The 26,720-nt window shown below is 54.0% G+C and overlaps 1 protein-coding gene across 2 annotated transcripts; it reads left to right on the plus strand.

Moving 5' to 3' along the window:
- Positions 1-1,123: 1,123 nt before the first annotated feature.
- DLL3 (delta like canonical Notch ligand 3) lies at positions 1,124-25,126 on the plus strand. Of its 2 annotated transcripts, XM_088139727.1 has the most exons (9): positions 1,125-1,369; positions 3,064-3,309; positions 4,907-4,964; positions 5,682-5,939; positions 8,631-8,992; positions 16,867-17,083; positions 17,738-18,386; positions 20,227-20,338; positions 23,107-25,126. In XM_088139727.1, the coding sequence occupies exons 1-9, from the start codon at positions 1,310-1,312 to the stop codon at positions 23,110-23,112; spliced, it is 1,968 nt and encodes a 655-aa protein (XP_087995853.1). In that variant the 5' UTR covers positions 1,125-1,309; the 3' UTR covers positions 23,113-25,126. The 2 variants fall into 2 exon arrangements, with proteins under 2 accessions (XP_087995851.1, XP_087995853.1); XM_088139725.1 differs by lacking the exons at positions 20,227-20,338; positions 23,107-25,126 and adding an exon at positions 19,373-20,220 and having other exon boundaries at positions 1,124-1,369.
- Positions 25,127-26,720: the final 1,594 nt, after the last annotated feature.

Here is a 26,720-nt window from a genome sequence, read left to right on the forward strand (position 1 = left end):
CCGTGGCTTGCAGAGGGGGGGCGAAGTCTCCGGAGGGGGGGCAGGTGTTGCGATTAGCATACAGCTGAGGCCGGCCCGCTGCCTCCCCTCCCCCCGCCCTTTCAGGGACTAAAACCGGGCCGTCGTGCCCCCCAGCCCCCCCGGAGCAGCTCCTTCACTTATTCAGCCCTTGGGGGGAGGCTTTGTGAGGTCGCTCTTGGCTGAAATAAAGGCAACGGGCTTTGCCCGGAAGGGACCCCCTTCCCCTTCCCCAGCCCGTATCGCGAACTCGCCCGGCTTTCGGAACCCCCGCGCCACAGGGGCGACTTGCACACAGTGCCCGAGGCGGGGGCTTCACCCCCTGCTTAACCCTGGCTTAGGAAGGAAAGCGAGCGCAGTCGCCGCTGCACCGCGCAGCAAGCCGTCAGTGGTGGCTCACGAGCCCCGCTCTCTGGGCCTCGCAGCGGGCCAAGCGGAAGCCAAGGCGAGGGTCGGGGGCCGGCGCGTCGCGTGGCGCGGACCCCAGCGCTGCAGAGGAGAACGAGGGCGGCCTGCAGGCGTCCCTCCTGGGGGCAGAGGACACGGCGCAGTATCGCCCGTTGCAGGCATCTCGGGTCAGGTTCTAAGCGGAGCTCCCTGCCCCCAAGGAGCCGCCCCCAAGGAGCCTGCCTCAGGCTGGGGCTCCCTTCACTCCTCTGCAGTTGCCCCACCCGCAGCGAGGCCAAGGGCGAGCCCGGAGGAGGGGGGAGGGGGAGGGGGAGGGGGAGGGGGAAGCGGGACGTTTCGGGGACAGCAGCTCTTCCCAGGCAATGCAAACAGCTGCCTGGTGTAGGAATTCGGCAGGTGCAGCTTCCCCTGCTTCTGCACCCCGGCCCTTGGAAAGCCTCATCGGTTGAGTGGCTGCCTACCGCGAGAGAGCGAGCCAGGAAGCAAGCGAGGCCCCGGGGTACGGCGTGGCTGCCGTGACTTGGGGGTTGGAGAAGCAGGCGGGCCCCCCCGGCCTTGGCGACCCCCGGGCCAAGGGGAGCGCGGGCGCCGCAAAGCCGGGCAGCGGCCGGAGGGGCGGGGCTTGGGCGCGCCCGGGGAAGGGGCGCGGGGGGAGCGCCGCGGGGCGTGGCCGCGGCGTCCGGCAGATAAAAGGCCGGCCGCCCTCGCCCTCCTCGACTCTGGCCTCGCTCGGCGGCGCGGCGCGACCCTCCTCCCGCGCGGCGCTTCGGCTGGGCTTGGCTTCCCGGCGCCTCCGCCTCCGGCCGCCGGACAGGATCGCGTCCTTCGCCCCTGCGCGCCTCGGACTGCTCTCGCCCTCTTCGCGCGGACCGCAGGCAGCCCGATGGCCCTCCGCCTCGCCGCCGCCGCCCTCCTCCTCCTCCTCCTCCTCGGCGCCCCGCCGGTGAGTGCGCCGCGCGGCCGGAGCCCCTCGCCGGGCTGCGCGGAGTCCGCCCGGGGCGCGTGGAGCTGCTCCAGGAACGGCGCCAGCCCTCTCCGCCAGCCGGGTACCCGCAGACGGGTTGGAGAGACTGCCGCTCCCATCACTCCCAGCCAGCAGGGTGGCGTGCTGCTCGGGAGGAGGCGGGCTTGTTCGCTGCTGCCGAGCTCCGGGAGCCCCCGGCCCCGACCCTCCCGGGCAGCAGCCGGGCGCCTGCCCCAGGGCCCGCGGCCGGCGGCGCTTCCCGGCGCGTCTCGACGCCGCGCTCCTGCGCCGGAGAGGGGTGCAGCGGGGCCCCTCTGGGTGCCGAGCGCAAGAGTCCGGGCCAGCCGTGCGAGGAGACGGCCGGGCTGTTCCCCAGAGCAGGAGCGCCCTCCGCCCCCGGCTGCCCTCCGGGGTGTTTGCTGCAGCGACGGGTGCTGAAGAAGCGGGGAGGGGGGGCTTTGGCTCTGCGCGGTTTGCTTTCTGCCAGTTAGAGATCTCCAGCATCTGCCCCCGGAAAGGAGTTTAGGGCCGATCTTGGGGAAGGTGCGAAAGAGGAGGGAAGGGGAGAGGGGAAGGGAAGGGGAAAGAGGGGAAGGAAGGGTGGGTGGGTGGGTTAGGGAGGGGTCTCGGAGGAACGATTACAAAGTCCTGAGACAGAGGGATGCTGAGAAAGCGAGTTAATACATCCTGCAGTGATAAAGTTCCGTGCCTGGAATCCCCGCAGGGTCCGTGTCTTGACCTAGACTGTCTTGAAGGGCTGGCAACCCCCTTTTGCAGTTCTCTCGAGTATTGCCCACCAAGTCCTTCCCTCCTTCGTTGAGAATCTAGAGTTTCATGTCTCCGCTAGCGCCCTGGCATCGGCAGCTGTTTTTTTACCTTGCCTTGCAGGTCCTGTGGACTAGTGTTTCCCCCTCTTCTCCCCTCTAATATGCTAAACTTCCAGTTTTTCTGAGAAGCCTGGAGGAAAAATTGGCAATTGTAAGCTCAGACTTCCTTCCGTGGGTGGCGCCTCTGGGGCAGCTTTAAGGAGCTAAGGTTAAAGAGAGCGTGGCATGGCATGGCAGCACAGGGGGGCCTGTTCCAGGGGTGATGGCCCTCCCCATGGACCACAAGGTCCTAGCTGTGGCCCGCAGTTTTTTTCAGCCCGTGCAGAAGGCGAGTGTCCTTCCTTTCCTCCTGCAAACTCTGCTATTTGTCAATCAAAGAGAAAGACTTCTGGAGAGCACTATTAAAAATCAGAGGAGCATCAAGTGGACCAGGGAGGACAGAAAGGCTGATTGATTGTAGGGTTGGATTAATTATGGTTGTTGCTAGAACGTGAGCTCCACATTCTTCGCTTCTCACTGAAATTTTTGATTTAAAATAGCTCATTTTGCTGCTGAATTTCAGCGGCCTGATTGTGGGGTGGGAGGGACTGCATCCTGTACATGGATCGCCCACACTTGAACTAACCTGGATTGTAGGTTTGGGGTTTATAACACAGTGCAACCTGGGAATCTGTTTAGTGTTATGCTGAAAGATGGTGTCTGCCAAAAGGTGGGTGACTCCCCCCATTGAGCGTTCGTCCTCTGTTGGGGTGCCCTGGGGACGGAGAGAAAGATGAAAGATTGAGGAAGGGCTCCAAGGGGTTCCCTGTCTCAAATGCCCGGTTGGTTCCCTTTTCTCCCCAACAGGCCGAGCCAGCGGGGGTCTTTGAGCTCCAGGTCCATTCCTTCACAACAAGCAACCCCCAGAAATTCTGCCGCGGGGCTCAACCCTGCCACCTCTTCTTCCGTGTCTGCCTCAAGCACGCCCAAGCTGTGGTGTCCCCGGAGCCCCCCTGCACCTTCGGGGCAGCCCTGAGCAACATCGTCCCTGCTGATCGTAATGTGGTGGCCACCAGTGGGCTCATCCGCGTCCCCTTCCACTTCAAGTGGCCGGTGAGATACTGTTCTGGGCGCGCCTTCTTTTATGTCTGCAGCAGCAAAGTGCTTGGTGCACTTCGTACCGTGCTCCCCCGAGGTCCCTCTGGGCCTAATTTCATCCTCTTGTTCCCTCGCTTGCACGTGGTTCCCATAGCTTCCCACGCTCGAGTTATTGTCCTTTGGTTGGGTGTGTCTGCCTGGTTTTGAACTGTAGCGACCGAAGCTGAAAAGAAAGAAAGAAGCTGAAAAGAAAGAAAGCGTAGTAGTATTACTCGTGCGTGTGCACGTGCACGTGCAAATGGTCAGTTGGGATTTGCTACAGACTTCTGACAATCTGCAGTGCCTCAGCAAAGATTTCCACTGCCCCATTCTGCCCCAAAGCAGCAACTCACCTGTTTTCTCTTCATCACTTCTTTCTGTGAGGTCACTGGAAAAGGGTGAGGGAAGGGGAAATTGGGAGGGAATACTCAGGCCTGGAGAGGCCCGGGCCTGGCTCTGCTCTTGAGTGCGTGTGTGTGGTGATGCCTGCACTGGTTCCTTTGTTTATGGCTTCGTCTTCACAATCAGCACATTTCACCAGGTCAGTTGTCTACAGCTGGATTTGGGCAAAACTAGGCATCAGTACGCTCTCCTCCAAGTTGGCTCCTGGCAACTTTGTGTACGTGTACGTAGAGTACTCTTTGCAACCCTACATAAGTGGTTTGCCATGACCAGTGGGGGGGGGGGATGCATTTAAACTTCACAGTGTAGCCTGAGATTTTTTTTTAGTGGTCTCCCATCCAGTTAGTAATTTGGTCCAGCTCCGCTTACCTCTCCCGTATCAGCCAAGGTTGGGGAGGTGCTGCCCCCAGCTGGGCAAGCTGAAAAGTAGCCACCTCCACTTAGTTGATGGTTCAGTGTGATGCGTAAACCCAGAAATTTGGTTTGAGAAACCCATGTTTCAGTCAATTATGGCTTAGTGTTGGGGGCCAGCTCTGCCTACATCTACTTGGTTGCTGAAGTTCTGCACTCCACAGTGTGCGGACGCAACGTTTTGTCCCATAAATCTAGGGTTGCCCACCTCAGCAGAGCTGGCCCATAATAACGTGCCCGGATTAAATTGAGGACTTTGCTGGTTATTGCAACCAAGTCGTCCCAACTTCTTCAACCCAGAATTGGCTCTGCCAAGACTTTGAAACTCACTTGTCTTGGTTAATGGAAAATATACTAAAAATGCGCGCTCCGAGAGAGGAAGGAGGCCAGTGGGTCTCCTGCCTCCCCATCATAACTTTGGGTCATCTTCTCCTCAGAAAAGAGTCAAAGGAACTCCTTGTTCTGGTCTTCGAAGGGGGTGGTTCTGCGCTGGCTCTTCAGAGAAGATGTTCAGTATTGGGAGGGCCCTGAAAGGGCGAAACCTTCTCCTTCCAAGTCTTCCAGGTCACTTGCGGTCATTAAAAATAATACATATTCATTGCAGGAAACGCGCGTGTGTGCACATTTCAGAAAAAGTCAGCCTCCGACAGGAGCCAGTGCGGTTATTGCAGGACCACTGTCGATACTTCTGAATTATTATTTGTCTCTTTCCGCTTTTAGGATTACGTGAAGTTTTTCTCTTTTCTTTCCTTCTTTCCAGGGCACCTTTTCCCTTATTATCGAATCTTGGAGGGCTGAATCAGGAGAGCCATCCACAGGTAAGCTGTGCCGGGCCCTTTTGTTGGTTGCCAAAAATTGGGGGGAGGAAAACCGGAATGTATGTATAAAACAGCTTCTCTATTCCTAGCAAGCTTTGAGATGAATGTTCCCCCCCCACCTTTTTTTTTTTTTAAGACAAATACATTGCCTGCAAAACTTGATGTTGGTTGGGTCTTTATATTATTGTGGGGAAAATACATTTTTTGGTGTTTTGATTCCACATTATTCTGTGCCATAATTCAGCAGGTTGGGTTGGGTTGGGTTGGGTTGGGTTGGGCACCCAGCCGTTATGGCCTGTGAATGGCTTATAGCTTAACGTGTTTTTCCAATAAATGTGAGAAAAGCAGATGGTCAGATTCTGTATTATCACATGCCTCCTGATCAGGGGTGTCTGCGGGCTATGATTTTATAACGTTGATGGCGGCCACGCTGGTGCAGTCAAGACAGATAAGAACAGGAGCAGCTTCAGTCCCATCATTGGGGCTGCCATCTTGACCCCCTGCTCCTAATGTTGGCATGCTTGCCAATCGAGCCATATTTTCTCAACTAGTTCCTCGAGAGAAGGGAATTGCCTCCCCATTTGGATAGCCCTGTGGCGTCTTTTAGGGCACACCTGGACTTGTGCGCAGCTTCTAAGCCTGGGGTCTCCCCGGGCCCCTCTCCTCCCGGAGGGCCTGCTGACCCTCCTCGTTCTTCCTTGCTCTCCCCTCTCCCAGAGGACGCCCAGAGGCTGGTCAGCCGTTTGGCAACCCGCCGTCGCTTGGCGGTGGGCGAGGACTGGTCGCAAGACGTGCAGCTTGGGGACCAGAGCGAGCTGCGCTACTCTTACCACGTCGCCTGTGACGAGCACTACCACGGGGAGAGCTGCTCCGCTTACTGCCGGCCACGAGATGATGCCTTCGGCCACTACACCTGCGATGAGCTGGGCAGCCGGATCTGCCTTGCGGGCTGGCAGGGCGACTATTGCTCGGAGCGTAAGTAGCTCGGAGGGAGCGTGGCAGGGAAGGGAAGCGCCGGGTGCTTCTGCTTCACTGCCTGCCTCCGGAGGGCCTTGGGCGTAGCCGTGCTCCCCCCGTGAGGGCTGCAGACGGGGGGCGCTTCTTTGCCAGGGGCAGACCGGCTCCGTGCAGCCGCTTGCTTACCTGAGAGTGGAAGGCCGCGGGTGACGCCCCTGCGGGGGGCTAGGCAGAACGCTGGGCTCCCTTTAGCACCGTTTTGAAAGGGCGACGTTCTGCCCGAGAAGCAGAAGCTGACGGCTCTTCTGCTTGGTTTTCTAAATCCGCTGAAAACGCAGGCACGTTGCATGGAAGGACTCCTGCCACCAAAGAAGTTCGGGGGCATAAAAAGCCATGCAAAGTGGTGTTCAGGGTCGGGTGGGTGACGTGGACGGCTATCCCAAACCTGTGGCTGGATTGAAGTGGGAAGTCAGAAAAGCATCTCGGACGAAGGCAGCGGAGAAGGGCTTCCATCTTATTGCCCCCCCCCCCCATGGCATGGAGATCGCTATATATCTCTGGGGGAGATATACAAGTCTGTGAATGACTCCCCCAGATGTAGGTTGCTGGGAACTGCCCGCTTCCTGAGTGGCAATGAGAAAAGAAGTTTTGATAGAAAACCACCATTCTTGAATTTCTGGCCCGCACGGCCGAGGACAGCCCCTCCCTGCAGGGCCCCTGGGAAGGAGGCTGGCAGAAGAAGTGGGGATCTCGAGGGTTGAGGCCCTCCCTCGTTTAGGAGGCTTTACAAATGGCATGATGCAGATTGGAGGGGGGTGCATTGGCAGAAGCGTAAACGGTGGGTAGCGAAGGGTGAGCTGGGTGGCTTTGTGCCCCCCTGAGATCCAGCAGAAGTGCTGCTCATCTCTTGGGCCCCAAGCTGAAATTTCTTGGAAGGACGGACTTAGGAAGAGCTGACGGATGAGCTCTTCTGTTTGCAGCACAAACACCCGGTACAAGGCAGGATGACATCACAGGCATCGTGATGTCATCTGCAGAACGACGTCACGAGGCGTGAACCTGAAAATGTGCACTGCTTGGGCTCTCTCCCCATGTTCAAGGGCGGGCTGCTAACTAAAGGGATGAAACTGAAGCTCAGCCAGGGGGCTTCAGGGAGGGAGTCGAAAGAATCAAGAGTGGCCACAACCATGGGATTGAAGCCCCCCCTTTCTTTACGTGCATTCTCGTGCTTAGATTGCTCAGTTGTGGCTGCCATCTTGACTCTTTTGACCTACCTGAATGGGAAGAAAAATGCCACTGCTTTTTAAGAACTGCCGCACGCTCCACTGACCGCAGCGATCAAAGGCGCAAAGATGAAGCACGTTGCAAGGGCGGTATTCTCATCGATAGTCGGTGGACCTTGGCAAGGGACTGCAGGGGGAAAGTGGCGGCATTTTTGGTGGCAATTCAGCTGTTTTCCTCCAATGACATAAATCCTGGGAGAGAAGGGACCGCGCACACTTCTTTGCCCACTCTTCGAAGTCCGAGTTCTCCCTCCGAAGCAGAGAAGGGGTGGACAGACGGCCCTAAGAGCGGGCTTCACAGCGCAGGACGGTTCCCTTCAGCCCGTATTTGGCAGGAAGTGTAATAAGCAACGGCCTGGATCTGCCGTTCCAGGGTCTGCTCTTCCAGTGGGACTTTCTGACCCCTGTCCCCCACCTCACTGGAGCTGCTGCCAAAGGTGGCGGACCCTGAGGTCTGGGGACGACTGACCGGTCAGGATACCAAGGAGGTCAAACCAGGCTGGTCTCTTTGGGGGACTGGATATCTTTGGCCGGCCGTTCTCGGAGGAGCTTGAAAGCAAGCAAGGACGGCCGAAGCCGTCCCTCCCTCCCTTTCGTCTCATGGGCGGAAAGTGGCCACTTCTGCTCCGCTGCCCCCAGAGTAGCCATCTGCTTGCGAACCGGCTGCCCCGATGCGGCAGGGCCCGGAGGTCGCCCCGTCTGCTCCGGAAAGCCTTGGCCTCGCGTTCGATGGCAACGGGGACTCCACGCTCTTTGCAGCTGGCTCTCCCAAAGCGCTCGTATAAATCCGTGAAATATCCAGAGGCTGAGAGTGGGGTGGGGGGAGCAGAGGGGCGCCCAAGGGGTCCCTGGGGGAGGTAAAGCCAGAATTGGCGAGTGCTGCTGACGACTGGAGGCGGAGGAGTGCATCCCCAGCTTTGGCCGGCCGGCCGGCTCATCTCCATGGGAATAGCTTTGGGCTGCAAGAATGCCTCCTTCTCCGCCCCCCCCATGGAGAGGCTTAATTGACTCACAAAGCCCCCCCTCGGAGCCTTGGCATATGGAGGGGCTGGTTAACTTCCCCAGGAGGAGCAGCCTGCTGCACGGGGAGGCGGGGAGCATTAAGGGGGGTCACGCAAGCCGTGCGCCTCCCTGGCTCCTTTGTTCCAGGGAGGCCTCTCTGCCGAGGGGGAGGCCAGGTGGGGGTAGGGCCCCCCCCCTTTCCCCAGACCCTCCACTTTTGTTCCCAAGGAACAGCAGAGAACAGCAGAGATGAGAAGGGGACGCGTGCCCCTGCCCGGCCACGCCAGGCCATCCGATGGTCACTCGCCCTTCGTGGTTGGGGCTCGACGGCAGGGGCGCAAGATGCGCGAAGTCTCTGAGCAGCAGAAGCACCGTTGGCCTCACTGTCTCTCCCCCATCCCCCCCCCCGCTTCCTCCCTTGCAGCCATCTGCCTGGCCCGGTGCAGCCGCAGCCACGGCTATTGCGAGAAGCCCGGCGAGTGCAGATGCCGGATCGGCTGGCAGGGCCCCTCCTGCGACGAGTGCGTCCGCTACCCCGGCTGCCTCCACGGCACCTGCCTCCAGCCCTGGCAGTGCAACTGCCAGGAGGGCTGGGGCGGGCTCTTCTGCAACCAGGACCTCAACTACTGCACCAACCACCATCCGTGCCAGAACGGGGCTGCCTGCACCAACACGGGCCAAGGGGGCTACACCTGCACCTGCCCGCCCGGCTTTGTGGGGACGAGCTGCGAGGTGGAGATCAACGAGTGCGACAGTGGCCCTTGCAGGAACGGAGGCAGCTGCAGTGTCAGTATTGCCCCTAACCCCTCCCGCTCCTCTGGCCCTCTTCCCCACCCCCCGCACTGCTGCCCTGCCACTCCTCAGCCCTCTGAGCAGAAGGACGGAGGCCTGAGTCGGGGGCCCCAATCGCCCCCTGCTAGCCGGGCCCTTGAGAGGGACCTGTGAAGGATCGGGAGGCGCACAGATGCGCAGGCAGCAATCCAGTTGTCTTGTGAGCCTTGGAAGTTGGCTAGCAATGGGGTGCTGCGGCTTAGAGCAGCATTTTTCCACCTCAGCAACTTGAAGATGGGTGGACTTCAACTCCCAGAATTCCATGCTGGCTGGGGAATTCTGGGAGTTGAAGTCCACCCATCTTCAAGTCATTGAGGTGGAAAACTGCTGGCCTAGAGGTCGCAGGAGGTGGCCTGAGTCTGCCTGCATCACTCCTGTTCAGAGGAACCGGCACCCGCAAGGGGGTGCATAAAAAAGGAGGTGGCGTTTGAAATCCTACCATTGTCGGAGCCCCCAAACCTGCCCCAAGGATTGGAGGGGGCAGCCCCTGGGAATCCGTTCTCAGGGTGCAGATGGAGCGCTTTACCCAAGCAAGACGTGGAGCCCGGCAGGGGGTTGGGGGTGTTTTCCTCCACTTTGCTCCCTTGAAAGAGGAGCTGCGAGTTGGGGGTCAGAAGCGTGGAGCTTTTTCCACCCTGCCCAAGTCCCCCCAGTGCAGGTTGAGCTGCATTAGGCAGTGTTTGCCTCTGTCCCATGAATGCCCCTGACTGCAGCGGTCTGGGAGGGGTGGGGGGCAAGGGGCACATGTTTTATGTGGCGAAGGCTGCTTGACCCGCAGCCAGAGAGGCAGGGAAGGCTGGCGGGGTGGCGCTTCCTGGAGAAGCCACGTGGTTTTTTTATTGGTGCAACTTCTGCCTGATGCAAAAGTTCAGGTAGGTCTCCGCTCCTTTCCAGAGCACCTTTGCTCACGTCCCTGACGTAACTGCCGTGGCCTTCCCACAGGACTTGGGACACTAGCCCCACACCCTGACACGAGGAGAGCTCCGAGGTCTGAAAAGGAAGTCGTTCGCTGCTGTGTTGCTTTTCGCGATGCGCCAGCTTCAACTGGCTAGGGTAACTCAGCCCCGAGAAAAGCAGCGTTTTGTGCCCTGCCGGAATGATCCAAACTCGGTGCCTCTTCCTTTTCTACTCCGTGGTTTTGCCTCTCTGGAGGGTTCCCCTGCCTGATCTTAAAAGCAGAGCGAGGTCAGGACGGTTAATGCTTGGATGGGAGACCACCCAGAAATGCACCAGGGCTGTAGACTACATGGGGAAGAGGAGAAGATATCCTGGAAGAAGGCCACGTAGTACCATTTGTGGCCAAAAGTCAAGCTTGGCTTGAGGGAGGGTGGGTGGGGAGGGGGCTTCCCGTTCTGGTTACAGCCACTCCTTGGTCTTCTGAGGATCACCGAGTGTTGCCCGCACGCATTCAAGCACGTTTTCATGGCTGTGAGGCCAGAAGTGTATTCTCCAGCAGAAAGTGGCAATTCCTAGCAACCTGCACTCAGTGCCCCTACCCCAAGGCAGGCAGGTCATGTCTGGGGGCCCTTTTTGCTGGAGAGGCCCCTGGGGCCCACAAGGTAGATATGCTTAGTGCAGGGATCACAACCAGCATTGCTGGAGCATGGCCAGGTTGTAGGTTTCCAGGTTGTGGGTTGTACGGTCGGGCTGCTCTTGCTGGGAGGATCTTTAAACATTGGGCTGGCACCTTCCGTCCTGCCACGTAAGCCTCTTCGCTGTGCCCTGCGTTCTGGAATGATGGAGACCGGGACCCCCGTTGGCTGACGGCCCGCAGCTAGTCAAGGACGGCTGGCCAAGCTCCCTTGGTTGTCCCAAGGCTGAATGTTCGCACGCCCGGCAGTCTGTCCTCCCCCCAAGGCTTAATTCCAGCCCCTCCTCACCCTCGCGGCCTTTCTCTTCACCTGCACCAGTTTTCCAGAATCTTAAAAAGTGGGCATTGACGAGGTGGCGTCAGAGCAGCACATGATAGAGTGGAATGATGACTTCCCTGACTTGGAAATGGTGTTTGTCTTGATGCAGCTGATGACTGCATTTGCCTTCTCGGCTGCTGTGTCACACGGCTGGCTCGTACTTGCTTCTAATCAGCTCCAGATCTTTTTCACACGCTCAGTTTTTCCCCCATTCTATACCAGTGGGTTTGAGTTCAGTCCTAAGTGAAGCGGGTCGCCTTGGCTTCTCCAGTTCCACTCTGTTCGGTTCATCCCACTCACCTCACTTATCAAGAGCTTTTTTGTCACTCTCAGGGAAGGGTTTGCATCTTAGTTAAAGAGACCAGCTTGAAGGACGAGGGAGCCCATCATTCGGCAGAGAGCAGGTGTAGAGGGGTGCGGGGTTCAGTTGGAAACAAAGTGCCCCATGTGAGAAAGGAAAATCTAAGTTAGGGTGGGAAGAGAGCATCTTTTAAGTGGGCCCCTGACTTACCCATGACGGTAGTGTGACTAATGTATAGGTTGAATAGTCCAGTGACCTGGCGAGATGCCTGTGAAAAGCAGGTCTTGCGTTCAGGAGGGCTGAAGATGGCTTAGGAGCACCTGCCCACCCCATCCCTCCCCCCAAAGTCAGCTTCTAACAGTTTCCACCCTGGAGGCTTATACCTTGCAGAAAATTCTGGTCTGTGCAACTCCTGCAGAAAATGAATGTGTAAACTCAGCAGACCATTTGCAGGGAAACACCCCTCCTGAGCCGATGATAAAAGATGGGGCTGACGGCAGGCTCCTTTCCCGAGGGGGCTGTTGGCGTTCCAAAGAGCAGTCGGGTTTCGGGTTCACTCAGGACATTTCATCCTGATGCCATCCATGGGTTGGGGTCTGAAGGATGGCGCTTGCTTCTCCCTTCCCCTTCTGCTTTTTAGCAGATGGCAGGTGCTTTGCAGCTGAAAGGCAACCGGCTTAGTCCACACGGTAGAAAGGCAGTGGCCATCAAAAGTGCCCTCACCCCTTCCTGCATCTTCATTTCACACTCCGGTGCTGGGCTGGAGAACGCGCGAGCCCACGGCTCTTGGGCTGGAGGGAGTTCAATGCCGAACAGGCGATGGGCTGCTTTTTGGAATTGACCTCTCAGCTCGCTCCGAACAGAGACGCGGCCTGAGGCATCCATGGCTGTGTGGGCAAAGCGTGTAGATGTTTTGGTTTTCCCTGGCAAGAACTCAAGTCCCCCAATTTGCCCCCTGAAGAACTGACCAAGTGCCCTTTGGCAGAAGTTTGGAGCCAAATGTTCAAGCTTCTTCCAGAGGTGTATGGCCGGGCATTTCCTCCTCTGCTTGCCTGCTGCAACGTTAGCAAAGGCTGCCCCCTGCCGGATCTTCTTGGGCCGGAGAGGGTGTTTGCCCTCCAAGGGCCCCTCTGGCTGGGACAAGAGTTGGGGCCAACACCTCTGGTGGGGAATGCATCTTCCTAGCCCTGCGCTCTTAATGCTGAGCGGCTGCACACTTTGGTGCCGTGATGCTGCGACTCCTCTGCCCAGGCGTTCCCTCCTCCTTCCAGCAAGTAGTAATCATCCCTGTGTAGAGACCTCCAAACCTGGCGGATGGTCCTGTCCAGGTGCGTGGCTGGGTTCCTCCACTCCTCAGCACATTAGCCAAGGGAATCTTGAAATCTGAAGAGAGGGTTTGGGGAAGCTGGCTTAGAGACCGCAGCTGTACTGTTGAGCAAACGGGCTCAGATGCCATTGCTTGCTTAGAGCCCCGGGGTGGGTGGTGAGCCTGGTTTGGGGCTGGGGCGATTGGGGGTCTGCTCTTCGGGGCTGCACTTCCACCAAGTATGTTCAAGTATCCTGCACGTTCCCTGGCACATCTTGACTTCGGGCACCCCCTTTGTTGCTGCCTCTCCAGCTCTTCTCTGATCCTGGCCTTAATGTAGCAGGAGCTCTGTAGCCTGTGGGAGGACCGGCGAGGAGCACAGGAAGCCCACCCTGTTGGGGTGTTTCTGGCGCCCCGGGAACAGACGGTGCAGCTGGTCTTCCAGTGAGCACACAGCTTCTGGGGTGGTCCTGGCTGCACACAGCCATGAAGGGGGTCCTCAGCCTGTCGGGGTGCCGGCACCAGACTACAGGGGAGCCTCGTGGTTGGGTTTCAACTATTGTCTCTATCAATCGGGTCCAGTTTGCTGCAGCAAACCAGAGCGAGGAAGTGACAGCATCTAAAGTTTTGCCAGCTTGCCGTCTACAGAGCTGGGGGTCTCAACTTGGCCCTCTGCTGCCCACCAGAGCAATATTTGGGTGACCCTGGTCCTACCTGCTCTGCGTACCACAGCTAGATCAGGGTGTCCTCACAGTTAGGGTCAAGATGATGGCTCTGATGGTACGGTCAAAGCCCCGCTTGTTTCTTTATGCGCATTGCAGACAGGTGAAGCTTCTTCAGTCACACTGTCTCAGCCATATTGACTTTTTTTTTTCTCCCAAACCCTGGGATAAGAGCTGGCTAATTCTCTTTGGGACCTTGTCTGCGGGGTCACCAACTGCAGCTTTGCTCTTGAGCACAGAAGCTGGAGGGGACGGGGAAAAAAGAGCCAAGCTTGGTGGGTGGGAAAAGACATCTGTTCTTGAAAGGGAAAGACTGGATGCCGAAAGAAAAAGCCCACCCCCTCCGCTCCCATGGTGTGGCTTTGCCTAATGTGGTGGGCCAAGCACATCTGGAAGAACCCCTTGGGGAAGGCTACCAGACACGTAAGGCCAGGACTTGGGGAGCACAGAATGAGGGAGCCCCCAAACTGTCCAAGAGGGCCACAAGGTTCCTCTGCAGGTGCATAAAAATATAGTGGAGGTGCAGAAGGAAGGGGGTTCTGGACAGAAGGACAGGAGGAAAGATCAACGCAAGCAGTAAGCGAAGAACAGGCCACAACAGTGCAATGGGCCAGATGTGGAGGAATTCCCTCCCCTGATGCACAGCTGGGCTTAAGGTTGGGAAGACAGAAGTGTCAGGTGTAGCAATGGTCTGAACAGGGCTGGAGTGAAATTTCAGTGGTCCCCTTGAGCTGAGTTGAAGTGGCCGGGCCGTGTGGGTTGAAACAATTGTCAGCGTTTCGGGAAGCAAATGAAGGAACGTGAATGCAGGGGGAAGGAATTTACTTGGTACCAGTTTGCAAAAATGCCCAGTCAGGCATACATCTGGTATGTTGTAAAAGGCAATGTACAGCTGGAATCCAGGTGAAGACCCAGCTGTTGGGAGCATTGGTGGCAAGGAGGCCCCTTTTGAGGCTGGCACTGAGGGCTATGGCATTCAGGGCACGATTGGAAGCTCCACAAGGAAACTTCTGCCTTGAACATTGGCAGTTTTCCTCAGAAGATAGTTTAGCCGAAAAAGGCAGCTGGTTTTCTTCTTTAAAATCTCCAAGATCTCAGCTACGGCATCTGCCCCCTTTGGGCATTTCTCATCTGCCACTTCAAGGGACCGGCTCTTTCTCCAGGGATGCGCATGAAAAGCTGGATGTGCCAGGAAGTGGGAGATGCTCACGTATGTCCATGCGCCACTCGCCTGGCTGTTCTCAGCGAAGGGAACTGTCTGATCTCTTCTAGGTAGCCTTGAGGAGTGACTGGCTGATTTTGCTGGGTGTGGATTCAGGCCCTTTCCCCCAAGTGATCAGATGGCAAAGTGGACCCCTGGTTCTTCCCTATAGTTACTTCTGCCATAGCTTGAACATTCTGCTTGGAAGGGGAAGGGGGGAGATATAAAAATGGGGAGCAGCTTCTCCCATTGCTGGAGCTTTCATCTGCCCCCTGCAACCAGCTTCCTCCCAGAGTTCAATTTGCAAGAGATGTTCAAAGGGACGAGATGTATTTTGAATGGAAGTGCAAATCGGGAACGGCACCCCTCCTTGCCTCGTTCTTGCTGTTCTGTCTGGAGGGGTGTTGGAGTGGGAAGAGAGCCCTGAGAAGGGAGAACGCCCAGCGTGGCCAGCTTGCAGTTGTGGACTTTGCCCACCTGATGAGCAAGACAGAGCCTTTGGGATCCTTCTCGGTTTCGGTGGTGCCAGCAAGCGGGATTTGGAGAGAAGGCGTGATGCTCGCTGGCTTCTGTCCCTCTAGGTGGGCATCGGTGTGATGTGGCCTGGCCACCCCCTTGATGTTGCTCTTGAAAGGAAGAATGTTTTCCAACTCCCTGCTCAAACTTTGAGTTTGGGGAAGCAGAAGGCGCCCCTTAAACACAGGAGAGGTTGCTCAACTAAAGCCATCATTGGTGGTAGACCAACCCCTTTCGTAACTAGGCTTCTTCGTGGGGGTGAACCTTCCTGATCCCCGTTTGCTTGTTTTCTGGTTTTCTTTGATTCTCCTTTTTTCTCCTTGTTCAGCGAAGCAATTTCTAGTCTAGCTACAATCCAAAAGAGACATATCTGTGATGGTTTCCGCTGGTTGACATCCTATGGTTGGCTCAGTTAACTGACTCCAAAACTTGCTGTGAAACTAGTTTTGAATGCCAGGAGTCAGCCTTGTAACATGAAAACTGGGAAATGTCCTGGGGCTGGAAGAAGGAATCTCCTCTCACAATTCCCTCTAAATAAAGCCAGCCGTTTCCCCCAGTACTGTGGGGAAAATATCCCCGAGCATTATCCTTTAAGGTTTAAGCCCTCCCCTCCTCCTCTTTCTTGAAGGGAAAAGAATTTAATCTTGATTTTAAAAAAAGATACGTATCATAAAGGTTAACCAATCTGATTATTAGTTCCTTTTCAAAATGCTAAAGAGCCACTGGTGTTTGGTAGGACTGAAAGTCTGTGCTAGAGAAGCACAGGATGGGTGAAACACGGAGAATACGTAGAGAAGTTTACAAGCTTTAAGATACCTGCAAAGGTTTGCCTACTGGCTCAAGAGCTATCTTCTGATTTTGCTAGAAAGATACCTATTGACCCACGAGAGAGAGAACTAATTTGGCCGAGAAAAAGAAGCCAGTAAGTCTATTCCTCTTTTCTGGACTCTGTTGAGAATCCCTTGGCAGTTACAAATAGAATTGGGCAATCTGCAGTAGCTGATCTAAAAGGGCTGGAGCCTGACCGGCTGCTATGTGCTGACTCGGCAAAGCGCAAGCAGGGCGTCGTCTTGGTTGAATCACCTTTTTATCGGTAAACTTTAGCAGGATGTCAGATAGACGTCAGAACAGCCCCTCGGCGTATAATGGCAACTGCCCATCTAAAAGCCTTGCCGTTCAGCAACCGTAAAAGGTGGATGGGTTACCCCAAAGCGGGTCAGAACCTGGTTCTTCTGCAAGTGACCCACAGCGAGTGCGATTAAAGAGGAAGGAAGCTGACAGCAGGTGCTGGTGGCCTCCTTTCTGGCAGGGCCACAGCCCAGTTGGCTGAGATGGCCCCTTTGAAGGCAGCCCTGTCACAAGTTGAGCTGGCTGCATCGACACGGAGAACGTTTCCTGTGCCTTTATTGGCCTCTTCGCTCTGAGAATGGACTGGAACGCAAACTCTGCTCTAAGCATCTGGAAGCGATGGTTCTTGCTCCAAGTATGAAGCATGAGCGAAAATGAATGTTTTTCTGACATCGTTGCGGAGCGGGGGGGAAAGATTTTTGAGAGGGGACAAGTGGGCTGGACCCCAGGATTGCTTTGCTTTGATGATGCATGTTTTTGTTCTAAGGGTGTCCCACTTTTCAGCTTTTGCTGCCTCGGGGACGACTGAGTAAGAGTGGAGGGGTTAGCAGGAGAACGAAGAGTGCGGCCACCTCACTTGGCCACGCTCTTCCTCTGCTCTTATCCAGGAGGCTGTGCTGGTCTCGGAGTGGAACAAAGATTGATTTGATTTATCCAGGAGGCAGCCCCTGTTGTGTCCCCCCCTCGCACCCCTCCAGCTTGGGCAAAACGCCCTAACTGGTTGCTCGTCCCTTCTCATCTGCAGGACCTGGAGAACGACTACAAGTGTACTTGCCCACAAGGCTTCTATGGCAAGAACTGCGAAATCAGCGCCATGACCTGTGCGGACGGGCCCTGCTTCAACGGGGGGACCTGCACAGAGAAGTCCTCGGGGGGCTACGCTTGCCACTGCCCTCTGAACTACCACGGGTCCAACTGTGAGAAAAAGATAGATCGGTGCAGCAGCAACCCCTGTTTGAATAGTAAGTGCCTTCTGGGACATTGTGTCCTGCAGATGAGCAGGTCCTAGGCTGACCTCAGGGTGTCACAGTGGTGAGTCTCTCTAGGAAAAAGGAGGAACGGTTCATATTTCGATGAGGACTTCACAAATTTGCACATATCTTCCAAGGGGAGGGCCTCTGTATTCATCTGTAGAAAGCCCCCTCTGTTTTCCCCATTGCCTCCAATTCACGGGTGTCCACCTCAACGGCATCGCCAGCGGTCCTTCCTTCCAGGAGCCCCAACGTTCTCCGCCATGGTGTCCGACTGTCCTGTACCTGCAGCAAAAGTACAGGGAGCCCACGCCTTCTCTGCTTCTCGTGGTCGCTTTATTCCATATTAAGTGATGGACCAGTTGCAGGCCTCTGTTCTCCCTGTCTAACCCATCCTGTGCATTAACTACAGTGGCCTCTGAAGCCAGAACTGGCAGTGGTCTCCTTGAGCCGGGGGGCTCCGTGTCAGTCTCCTGGAAGGGTCTCCTCCAATCCCTTCAGCCTTGTGTCCTGGGTGGACCATCCAGGGGTTGGCGTGCTCTGTGCCATCTGTCCCCCAGGTGACCAGGGCTGAGGCAGTTGCGCGTCAGCCACAGCAGTTAATGCGCTTGTGAACTAGAGCAACCACCTCCCTTTCCTTTTCAGGTGGCCGCTGCCTGGACCTTGGCCGGAGCGTGATCTGCAGGTGCCGCCCCGGGTTTGCTGGCTCCCGCTGTGAGTTGAACATAGACGACTGCGCACGCAACCCCTGTGCCAACGGAGGCACCTGCATCGATGGCCCCAACAGCTACTCCTGCTCCTGCACCCTGGGGTACGGGGGGAAGGACTGCAGCGTGCGCATGGACGCTTGCAGCTCCGGCCCCTGCTTGAACAGCGGCACCTGCTACACCCACTTCTCGGGCCACGTCTGCGAGTGTTCGGCTGGCTACATGGGCTCCAGCTGCGAGTTCAGAGTCCAGCTGCCCACGCCCGCCAGCAGCCAGTGGATGGCCGAGGGGCCCTTCCCCACGGCCCTGGCGGTTTCCTTCGCTCTGGGGCTCTTGACGTTAGTGCTCGCGGCCTGCGCCATCCTGGCTGTGCTTCGGCACCTGAGGCGCGGGCCCCACGCTCTGAAGAGCCGCGTCTGCAACGACCTGGCCGCTGTCAACAATTTCAGAGAACGGGACAGCTGCCTCATTTCTCCCGGCTGCTTTAAAGTGTCGAACAAGGAGGCCCGATTTCATGGCGACCAGTTCAACTGTAAGAGGAAGCTGTTGGACCAGAGTTACGAGTCCATCTGCAAGAAGCTGGAGAAGTAAGTGGCGGCTTCGTAATTACTAGCAAGGAGGTCAGGTTTCAGGACGGTGGCGAGCCGTGTTGGCCAGCCCCAGCGTGGGAAACAGAGAACGTGACAAGAGAACCATTTTCAGCCTCGTTCTCTGGAGGAGAATCCAGATGCAGTGTTAGAACCGTGTGAACGCGATCTGAAAAACTTCAGATTGACCGTTCGAACTCGGAGGCTGTGTTTGCCTGCTCAGCCTGATTAGGCACCTGTCACAAGCCGTCATGGCATCAAAATGCAGGGCATTCAGATGCCTCCAAATGTATTTTTACAAGGCACGGGTGGGAATTGCTCAACTTGCTCTTTTGTCGCCTGCCGATAGAACTGCAGATCCTTGCAGGGCCTCCTCCAAGCTGGTGCCCTCCAGAGCTCCTGGATCCTCTTCCCAGCATCGCCCCTGTGGGTAATGTGGGTGCGGCAGTCCAATATCTCCAGAAGGTTCCACCTTTTAAGATCTCAGACCGAGTCCACTCTTTTCCGAAATCTGTTCTTGTGGTGTGTGTGGTTTTAGAACTCTGTCAGCTGGAGCACTAAAGACGGTTGTGTGGCGCCTGGCAGTGCCAGGCGATGTGGAAGAGGGGCGGAGCACTGATCCCAGGTAGATTGAGAGAATATGCATGGACCTCCTTTGTTGGAAGCTCCTGGCAACATCAAGAGCCCTGCTTCTTGCAGGCCCAGATCCGATCCACCTTTCCCTGCCTGCATCAGCCTCTAGCACAGTGTTTCTCAACCTTGGCCATTTTAAGATGGGTGGACTTCAACTCCCAGAATTCCCCAGCCAGCATGGCTGGCTGGGGAATTCTGGGAGTTGAAGTCCACCCATCTTAAAATGGCCAAGGTTGAGAAACTCTGTTCTAGCACCCAGCGGGACCATTCCATCAAGTGGCAAATGCAGAACTGGAAGAGTTTTTGCCAGGGGTGGAACACCAAAGGAGAATTTTCTTTTGGGAACGTTTTAGGGAAGCTGAAGATGGTCTTCTTCTTCTCGAGCTGTCGTGGACACGGGAAGAAAGAAGCAAGTATGTTGCTGGTTTTGTGGAGACACCTACTGTTGAGGGCTACGTCTGGGGGAATGAGATAACGGGACGTAATTGAAGAGTGGTCTTACAACAGAGATTACCAGCAGGGGAAGACTCTGCAGCCCACTTTCCAGCTGGCCCTTCCAGAGAAAGGGGAGTTGGCCACCCGCATCAGGTTGCAAGCTAGCCAAGGCAGCCAACGTTAATCCTGCCAGCTGGTCCGTCCTGCCAGGTCAGCTCCTGGAAAACATCTGGGAGGAGCAGCAACTGGCTTTGCTTTTCCATAGGCCAGAGGGAAAATGTTGGCCTGATGTTTTCTTTGAGGGGCCTGGATGAGAGGAGAGCTTGGAAAGGAGAAAGCGATAGGGGTGGGTGTAGATCAGATCTTTTCATGCCAAAAGCCATTGTGGTGAAACAGACCGTAGGAGTTCTCCACTGGGCATCTTCAAGGAAAGGTGGCCCATCCACCTGCCTGGGCACCGAGCAACAGGCTGGGTTCTGGGGCCTTCAGGGAGCCTCCCGTCTCTGGTTCGAAGCCTGAACAAAACCTTCCGAAACAGGTCTTGGTTGCAGGAGGGAAGTTTAATGACAATCTCTTTATTCAGTTGGGCAAACCTTGTTTTCCTTTACCATAGTTCAGGGACGAGGAAGGTAAAAAGAGGCAAGGCTTCCATCTCATGGTCGTTGCCACCATCTTGACTTCTTTGACCCCCCCATCCAGAATAAGCCTTTGCTGCTCATATTTGGAGGAAGAGCCCTGTATCCTCACCAGCACTCTTGTCTTCCTGCCGCAGTAAACAGTCGGAGTCCAGCTGGCCTGTTGCTCCGGAGTGTGCCAAGGATGGGGCTTACCACCCGATCTACATCATTCCTGGCCAGGTGGAACCCTGCATTTATGCAACAGAGGTAAAGAACATATGCTCCCTTTGGGGCTTTGGGAGTCTTTCAAGATTGATGTCAGCCTTTCGAGGTAGACTAGAAGGCCCTGCAGAGATTCTGGGAATACACCTTTAATGTTGCAGGGTAGGATAACAGGAACCTGAAAGCCCATCTGAGTGTCTGTCTGTCCCCTCTTATACTAAACAAAATCAAGGCAATCTTAAAGTTGCCACGGTTGAGAAATGCTGATCTAGACATTCCTAACCTGAGATCAGCTTCCAGATTTCTTTCTCCAGGAGAGCTGTCTCTGTCAAGGGGAACAGTGGGACTATTCTGAAGGCACCATCTCATCATTGGATGAGGACATCCTAAGCCTGTTTTAGTGGTAATCTTACTGAGTCGCTGGCACTTGGCTGAGCATAGTACAGGTGGAATTGTAGCGATGTCTTCTGCCAAGACATCTGGTAGTTCTTCATGCACATTTTAACTTTTTGGGGATTTGATCCAATGGTAGAACAAAGTCACACCAGCTTCATTCTATCCCCAAGTGGGGAGAGTCCACCCACCACAAGAAACAATGTTAAGTTTGCTGATTTACATGGCTTTCTTGCCTGCCAGAACAAGTTCTAGAGTAACCTATTCCAGAATGTCCTCCACCCACCGATGAGAGGACATTTTCCACGGTAAGTCCAGTGCTCCTTTCTCCAGCTTGGCTCAGGTGTCCATTGCATGATTCAAAGAGGTTCCTGCTAGGTCTCTCGGAAGCAGACTGAAAATGGAAAATTTTAGTTGGAGGTGGTCTCCAGGAGATAGCCACTAAAGGGCCAGACTACAGGAACCCTCAAATGGTCAGCAAGAGGTAAAAAAAATGTGTCCAGCTGACCTCAGGAGCACAGTAGAAAAGTGAGCTTAGTAATGTATGGCTGTGAGAGCTGGACCATAAAGAAGGCTGAGCGCCGAAGAATTGATGCCTTTGAACTGTGGTGCTGGAGAAGACTCTTATGAGTCCCCTGGACTGCTAGGAGGTCAAACCAGTCAATCTTAAAGGAAATCAACCTTGATTGTTCATTGGAAGGACTGATAACGAAGCTCAAGCTCAGATACTTTGGTCACCTAATGTGAAGAGAGGAGTCTTTGGAAAAGACCCTGATGCTGGGAAAGATGGAAGGCAAAAGGAGAAGGGGATGGCAGAGGGTGAGATGGTTAGATAGCATCACTGAAGCAATGAGCATGAAACTGAGCAAACTCAGGGAGGCAGTGAAGGACAGGAAGGCCTGGCGCAATATGGTTCATGGGGTCACGAAGAGTCGGACACGACTTAACGACTGAACAACAACAACAAGTGCAGTGGCCATCTTATGGTTGTCCTTTCTTGCACATTGGGGATTTGATCCAATGGTAGAACCAGTGGTGCCAGGTGGCCCCTTCAGGATGCCTTGGGGAGAAGACCTCCAGAAAAATCAAAACAAAGAGTGAAGCCGAGAACCATACTTTATCTGCACCATGTGGTTTTGGTTATTTCTTGGGCTAGGTCAGATGACCAGGAAGATAAGCTATCTAGAAAGACTACAGTTCTCTTCACCATGCTTGTGTTGTTGTTCAAGTATAGGAATTAAGTGAGAAATTCAACGTTAGCCCAGCAAAATGGACACGGCATTGGAAGGCATTCCTAAGGGAAGCTCCTGGGAGGAGGTTTCCTCCAATCAATAGCGGATTAATAGGTTAGACAGTCTCTTCTCCTGGCCTCTGAGATCCATGTTAAGCAGACAAGTCATAGATGAGCCCACATGGTGGGTATGGCTTGTCTTTGCCTGATTCAGTTAGATACATTGACCATCTCTTCTGTATGTGTGTGTGTTTTAATCCATAGATTTAAACTACTCCATTGTTAAATTTAACTCTGCCCCATGTCCTCCCATGAGACACCACAGCAATGACAGTTTGGCGGTGCAAGGTGAAGGGTTAGGATCTGTTTCCCCCTTCCCTGCTCCATTCAATATGGCCAGACTTTAGCTGTCCTTCAGAACAGGTGGCCAGGAACATGCCAGGCGGCCGAACCCTCCTTCCGTTTCTTTTGAGAAGCAAGGGGTGACTTCTCCAGCCCCGCTAGACAAAAATCATAGTTTTGGAACCTGCCATTGAGAAATGTCCCACGTTTCACCAAGATCATGTTTTGTAAGTTTTTGGGGTTAGGGCCCCCAGCACTGTTGGTGGCCAGAGATTAGCAAGTCCCTCTTCTTTGGTGCCACGTTTCTCTGCAACATGGAAGGGTGACAGCCATATCTCTTTCCTGGTCAGAGGGACCTGGGGCAGCCTCTGATTTCCAGGTGAACAAGAGATAAGGCAGTGTTTCTCAACCTTGGCAACTTTAAGATGCGTGGACATCAACTCCCAGGATTCCCCAGCCAGCATGGAGTTGAAGTCCACGCATCTTAAAGTTGCCAAGGTTGAGAAACACTGGATTAGAGGCTTATGAGCTCTTCTCAGAAGGTTCTTGGGAAAACATCTCCTGCTGAAAATCAGGGGCATCTGCAAGGAGGGAGGGGGGGGGTCAAAACAGTCAAGATGGTGTCTCTGCATGATTGCAGGCACCATCTTGACTTTTTTCACGCACCCACCGTGGTCACCTCTGTTGAAAATGCAAGGAGCAACGGGTGTAAACTCGGCAGGCCAGCTTTGTCCTTGGAAAAGTTCTCACTAAAGGTCCAAACTGAGAAAACGGCTAGAACAGAGGAACAAGGAGGTCCTGTTTTGCCATGGTGTGTTGTTCTAATGTCTTTCACACTCTTTTCTAGGTTTAAAGAAGATCCGTCTCTCAAGGCTTGGAATCTGGCATCCGTATTTTAACTTTTTTCAGCTAAAGGAATGTTTACAGATTGCGCACACCCCAAGGACTCCTGGAGCAGTCGATGTTTTAATTATTATTATTTTTTAAATCTATATAGTATTATAAGAAAGACTCCTTTTTTAAAGGAAAATATTTAATATTTATTCTTGCTGCTATTTTATTGTTATTATTTGCATTGAGAACAACAGACTGACTGCTAGATCTGATAGGAACAGAAGCGGCCAATAGATTGGAAAATGACAGCTAGAGCGGGTTTCAAGAATTTGTTTTGGTCTTGGGCAAAAGAAGGGAAGCCGATTTGGGATGCAGGAAAATGAAGATTTGGAAGGAAATTAAACTGCACTAGGATTGTCTGAAGGGGGATAAAAGGCGGGTCCTTTTCCCACGTAAGTGCTAGAACTCAAGTCATTTTTGTGAAGCTTCATTTTTTTTTTCTGGTGACCGTTCTGTGGGCTTCTTTCCCGGTCCACTGGAAAAAGGTTGGCCCTTGGACAGGAAGCGATAAGTGATGGCCTTTGATTCCCGCTCGGCCTTTTATCCAACTCATCCCACATTCAGCAGAACGAAGAAGGGCAGCTCCGGAATACGCAGGGGGAGAGGAACCCCTTCGCCGCTGAAGGAGATCTTACTCCCACTTCAGGACTCCGCTGACGGGCAGTGGGCAAGGTTTGCTGAAGCGGCTTTCTCCAGGGCGGGCTGGGCCACCCTTTCCCAGGCGAGGGCAGCCCTGAGACGCAGCCAAGATTCCAGGCCCGAGAGCCCCCCACCATCATTTCTGGTCCCACTGCACAAACTCCGTATCCGCGAAACGCCATCCTGCACTAGCCGGCTCTGGAACCAGAGAAGATTTCGGCTCAACCAAAAGTAGGTCCCGGAACGTGGCTTGGGAAGGGCTTTCCCATCCATTAAAAGGGGATTATAATCTTTCAGGAGAAGACCGACCCACATTGGAGTGGCGATGGACAATTTCTGGGTGGGGGGTTGTATCTCCTGCCCCCTCGTTGCAATAGCAATGCGTAAACAGGCTTGGATTTTTATGGAAGAGCCTACGAGTTTGGTTCTGGTACTGGTCAAAGTTCCTGAGCGCTGGATATGCTCAGAGGCACCCTGGTCCTTAATACTTAGCATGCCTGCATCACTATTTTGCACTTGGCTTCAGTTGCATGATCTCAGGGCTCTGGTTAATCGTGTAAACAAAACAAATTGGATTCTGCTGACCGGGAGACTCCCACCCCTGCCTTAGCGTTCACCTGGGTGCGGAGAACAGGATGAGGTTTGAACCCAAAGCGGACCGTGAAGAATTATTGCAAGGGGCCTCCGTTTTCCCTTGCCTTAAGTGCTTTTCTACACATTTTTAACAATTGCAACAAATAGAATCTGCAGCAGTTTACATAGTGAATTGGGTGCACTTTGTGGCTGCTTTTCCGTTTTTCTAATTTTCTTTCAACACGTTTTTTTGAGGAGGGGCCTTACTATTTTCTATTGCCTGAAGTTTCAGTTAGGGAAAAGTCAAGATTTTTTTCAAAAAGGGTGAGTATTTTTGGAACGAAAGCAAAAGGATGAGGAGTTGGAATCATACTATCCACTGTGGAATAACAGATTCATCTTAATTGAATTTGAATCCCGGCCTTTTCTGTGCATTTCAGAGGATTTAAACGTGTCGCCTCAGATCGTAAAATCAGGAATTCTAAAAATCACGAGGAGGGGCAGCAGTTCTTTTTAAATTATCTCCCCCTCCCCTATATTGCTACTTTTAATTTAAAATCAAACCAGAAATATTGTACAGTATACAAAAAAAATCCTGCTGGAGATAATTATATACATATTTATGTTGTGTATCGTGTATATTTATGTGTCCTGTTTATATATCTTTTCCCAGCTTTTGTAACTTTCCTGTTTGTTTTTTTAACGTAAGGCGTTTTCTCGCACAAGAAAATTATATAAAATATCTATTTTGCGCAAGGAGTAACCCATCTGATACTCTGCTCTGTTCTGATTTGCTTCCATTTGACAGAGTGGGTGGTTGTAGAGATGGTTCCTACCTGTAGTTTGTTAAGAGCAGTGTTTCTCAACCTCGGCAACTTTCAGACGGGTGGACTTCAACTCCCAGAATTCCCCAGCCAGCATGGCTGGCTGGGGAATTCTGGGAGTTGAAGTCCACCCGTCTTAAAGTTGCTGAGGTTGAGAAACACTGGTTTAGAGAAACACCTAAAGTGAGACCTCACCTTTTTCTTCTAACCAGCCCAGTCCTAAATCCAAGAACAAGCTTGACCTCCAGTTGTGGCTTGTTGGAAGAGCAACCCGGTCAGGGGCTCCAGTTCAGATTCTGCCCCGAACAAAACACAGGCAGAGAGTCCCAGCCTTGCATAGCGGTTCCTGTGGGCTGGAGAAGGGAGCCCACAGGCCATGTGGAGGTTCTTGTCTTACTCACACTAAACCAGCATCCTGAAAAAAACAGATGGGGATTGATGACATCTTTCAGGCCAGAAGCTGGGGGTCTAGACACCACCCCTTCTCTTACAAGGTTCTCAAACGCAGTTGGCCAGTTCTGAGAAGGATCTGTCCCATGGGTTTCAGGGGGTGAAGGAGGCTCTCACAGGTTTGCACACGAGCACCCACCATCCTTACAATTTGATAGAAGAGTTGGGCCCCAGCATGCTTTCAGGCCTGGCTTGCATTGGTCTCATTTTGAGTTGGAAAAGCCCTAGAAGGACACTTTCAGTCGACCCCCTTCCCAAATTATGTGCACAAGAAGTCTTCTGAGATGACAAGGGTTCGAAGCCTCAGACCCACCAAGGGAGTAGGAGAAACCCAGGCTTTTGCATTCCTCGTCATGAAACAGCAAGCCCTAAACCTGTCTGCTCCAACAAGTGGGTCTGTGGGCGGGCTAGGCAAGAAACACCTGGCTTTTTGACTGATGCATGCCTGTCCCACCACCCTAGAAAAGAAACTGAAGCCTAGTAGGACATTAAACACATTGAATCTGGACTATGGCAATGTTATGATAACCTCCAACTTCTCAAAGCACCGCTGTTTTGAATATAACGTGAGATTTTAGTATCAAATCATTTCCAACTGTGAAGCCTGTACCTATCTTTACCTATTGAAACCCAGACCTACACATACATCATGAAAATCCATAGTGTGCTAACTCTTGGTTTAATCAGAGTCGTTATCAACCAAGTAGCCTAGTTCATCTAACACGCTTAGCCAGAAATCATGGTTTAGACACTGATTGGATGGTTTCACACAATCCATTAAACCTAGAACCACATAAGGCACATTGTGGCATGAGCCACGAACCCCCCTGGTTTTGAAGTTTGCTATCAGATTTTTCAACTGCTTTTAGAAAAGGTCTAACCAGCTACGTGCCCCAGAAGGGCAGGCTGGGTGTCCAGGGCATCCTTGCTGACCCCTGAAGCAGGAGGGACCTTTTCACCAGAAGTTCAAGTGGCCCAGTTTGTTGGCATCACGGATGGAAGATAAATGAGGAAGACACACATGGCTTGCCTCACTCCAATGGGCCCGTTTCTTCCTGATGCTCCTTTCCTGCCACCCAGC

The sequence above is a fragment of the Python bivittatus genome, unplaced genomic scaffold (genome assembly GCF_059951505.1).
Source record: "Python bivittatus isolate LINGU-HERP-01145 unplaced genomic scaffold, Pbiv_v1 ctg000310_np1212, whole genome shotgun sequence".
NCBI classification, from domain to species: domain Eukaryota; kingdom Metazoa; phylum Chordata; class Lepidosauria; order Squamata; family Pythonidae; genus Python; species Python bivittatus.